The 3,200-nt window shown below is 44.2% G+C and overlaps 1 protein-coding gene across 1 annotated transcript in view; it reads left to right on the plus strand.

The window, feature by feature from the left end:
• The window catches only part of LOC106813902 (ribonuclease Z, mitochondrial-like), a 26,049-nt gene extending 23,838 nt beyond the window's left edge, over positions 1-2,211 (plus strand). Inside the window, exons 12-14 of the mRNA XM_014818145.1 lie at positions 323-447; positions 706-817; positions 2,034-2,211. Of these exons, the coding sequence (XP_014673631.1) occupies positions 323-447; positions 706-817; positions 2,034-2,211 (415 nt within the window). The remainder of the gene's footprint in view (positions 1-322; positions 448-705; positions 818-2,033) is intronic.
• Positions 2,212-3,200: the final 989 nt, after the last annotated feature.

The raw sequence follows: 3,200 nt of genomic DNA on the forward strand, positions 1-3,200 counted from the left end.
ATATATACCTGTGATTAAATATGCGTGTTCTGTACAGGTGATCTACATATATATATATAAACAAAGTCAAGGTATAGAATAAGGGTGTTTAAAGTTTAATTGACGAGCTTTCGAGATTACATCTCTTCATCAGGTCAGCAGACATTGGAATAGAATCAAATAATCAAAAACAAATACAATGCGTTATAGATAATAAAAAATGAATGATTCACACAATTCGCGCGTTATATATATATATATATACTATCAGACATTTGTCATTATTAGCCCCTGATACTATATGTGCCACCAACGTGATGAAGATCTTGTTTTCAACCTGCAGGACTGCGTGTATAAAGATCAACAATGACAAGTACCGAAAGGAAACTCTGGCAATGACAGGGGCAAGAGAGCAACTAGAGCAACTCGGGCAGACGATGGAAGACCTCTCCGTGCCGACGTCATCCGGTTTGTCTCCGTCATTCATTGGAAATACGTTCACTGCCGTGTAGTGTTCAAGTATATCCTCAGTGCTCTTAGCTCTACGTCTCAATCTGCTGAATTAGCGAATCGTGGCGCTTTGTTGCTAAGCGTAGTCTTTTAGAATGTCACATTGCAATGGTGATTGGGTAGAGCTGCCTGCCAATTGTGTCAAGCAGATGGGTTTATTCTCTCGAGGTGTGGTTGGAGTTTGACCGCACGATATTTGTGTTGTGTGACACACAGGGCGAGCAGAGGAGAAGGAGACGGAGGAGTATCCAGAAGTTGTGTTTCTCGGTACCGGCTCGTGCATCCCTAACAAGGCACGCAACGTCTCTGCAATAATAACACACGTCAGGTAAGAGCCGCCAGACACCGAGAAACGGCCGAGTGTCCGTAACTATGACTGCAGTTATAGTTTGATGCAAATTGACTCCCTACTTGTCCATAGGTTTGACTGCAGAGTTATAATTTGATGCAAATTGACTCCCTACTTGTCCATAGGTTTGACTGCAGAGTTATAATTTGATGCAAATTGACTCCCTACTTGTCCGTAGGTTTGACTACAGAGTTGTGTTGTGATGTAAATTGACTCCCTACTTGTCTGTAGCCTCGGCTGCAGAGTTATGTGATACAAATTGTTTACTTAGCAGCCTAGCTACTTAGCCTACTAGCCTACTTAGCTACTAGCCTACTTAGCAGCCTAAGATTTGGCTGCGGGGTTATAATGTGATGCAAAACGACTCTGTAGTTATACGTAGTTTATGTACAATGTCCATAAGAAATCTGTGGTCTCCACTTCATAGTGTAATACCCATGAGAAGGAGTGTAAACGACTACTAAACCAAAACAAAATATGAAGGTTGAAATCGTTGCTGCCTCGTGGGATGGAATCGTAGGGTGTACACAACCAATGTCTCTGTATTAATCGGGAATAACACATTCTCCCTCTGCGCTTCTTTCTCTCTCTGTCTCTCTTTTTCTCGCTCTCAGTCTCTCTGTCTCTCTTTTCGTCTTCTCTCTCTCTCTCTGATCTGCTCTCTCTCTCTTCTCTTCTCTCTCTCTCCTCCTCTCTCTCGTCTCTCTCTCATCTTCTCTCCTAATCTGTCTATCTCTTGCTCTCTGTTCTCTTTTTTCTCCCCTCTCCTCTCCTCTTTCTCTCTCTTTACTCTCTCTTGCTCTGCTCTCTCACTGCTGTCTCTCTCTGTTGATCCCTCTCTTCTCCGCCTCTCACTCTCTCTCCGCTCTCTCTGCCTCGCTCTCTCTCTCCCCTTCCTCTCCTCTCTCTCTCTCTCTTCTCTGATCTCTCTCTGCTGCCTCTCTCCATCTCTTTCCCCCCTCTCCTTCTCGCCTTCCTCTCAGTCTCCCCCTCTCTCTCTCTCTTTTCACTCTCTCCCGCCTGCTCTCTCTCCTCTTCCTCGTCTCATCTCTGCTCTTCATCTCTCTCTTCTCCTTCTCTGCCATAGTCTCTCGTTTTCCTCTCCCCTTTCCCTCCCCCGTCTCTTCCCCTCCCTCCCACGTCGCCCCCCTCTATTCTCCTCTTCTCCTGTCTCTTACTCTTTCTCATCGCACAGCTTCCACAGAGTGTCTGCTGCTGGACTGTGGGTGAAGGCACCTACGGGCAGCTCTGGTCCGTTTTCTAATATGGACCGCATCGCGGGTTCTACGGAAACTGACTGTGGCTCTTTGTCTCCCACCTTGCAATCGACCACCCACTATGAGTACAGGCCCTTACACAAGTTAGAAGATTAGGGGTGCAACAGGATCAAATTTTTTTAAGTTCCGGTCGGAACAGAACCAGGCCGGATCTTGAAAAAAAGTTCCGGCCGGATACCTGGAACGGAACCGGAATTAGCTTAAGCTGGGAAGTCAACTCTGGGGACATTTTGTAAATTGGTCAGTATTGGGCGAAACGATCTCTCGGCCTGAAACGAAATATTATTAGCAGGGCATACATTCCCTCGGGGAGTAGGACAGAATGCCATTGTTTCTATACATGTTCCTCATTATGTCTCATGTTCTCATAGATCTCAGGTTCTCAATGTCTCATGTTCTCATGGTCTCCATGTTCCTCGATTATATTATCAATGTTTCAATGTCATTGTTCAACATGTTCTCATTATGCTATGTCTCGATGTTCTCCATGTCTCGATGTTTCATTATATATCACATGTCTCAATTGTCTACATTTTCACATTCTCAATTGTTCTTATTGTTCTTAATGTAAAGTTTAAATCGCATGGAGTGTTAGTGTATGAATCATCTGCTTACAGTGCATAATTTGGCATCTTATTCGCGGCGAATTGTGGTGGCAAAACCTCGCCATGTCTGCAGTATCCCTGGTTTTAGTCGATTATTTCAACTAACGCAATAACAGATGCATCTGTGGTCTAAGAGTCCTTTCATATTCTTAAAAGAGAAATCTCATGAATCACCGTAACAATCATTGGTTCAGTTCAGTTAGTTAGCCCGATTCAGTGAACGTTTTCTGGCAAGCGAATATGTGAAGTTGTTAAACAGACTATATATTCGTCAGCAATTGACTCTATTGACGCTAACTACATTCAGTGACTGATTCTTTGGATCTTGATTGACCGCTTGTACAAAAATGAAATTAGGATAAAGGTTCGGTCGGGCGACTGTTCCTGAGGTTCTGGCCAGAACCGGATACTTTTGAAAAATGGGGATTGGCGGATAGTTTCGGCCGATCCAACGTTCGGTGCACCGTAGAACGATCCTTT

This window comes from Priapulus caudatus, unplaced genomic scaffold, assembly GCF_000485595.1.
Source record: "Priapulus caudatus unplaced genomic scaffold, Priapulus_caudatus-5.0.1 Scaffold842, whole genome shotgun sequence".
NCBI lineage: Eukaryota > Metazoa > Priapulida > Priapulimorpha > Priapulimorphida > Priapulidae > Priapulus > Priapulus caudatus.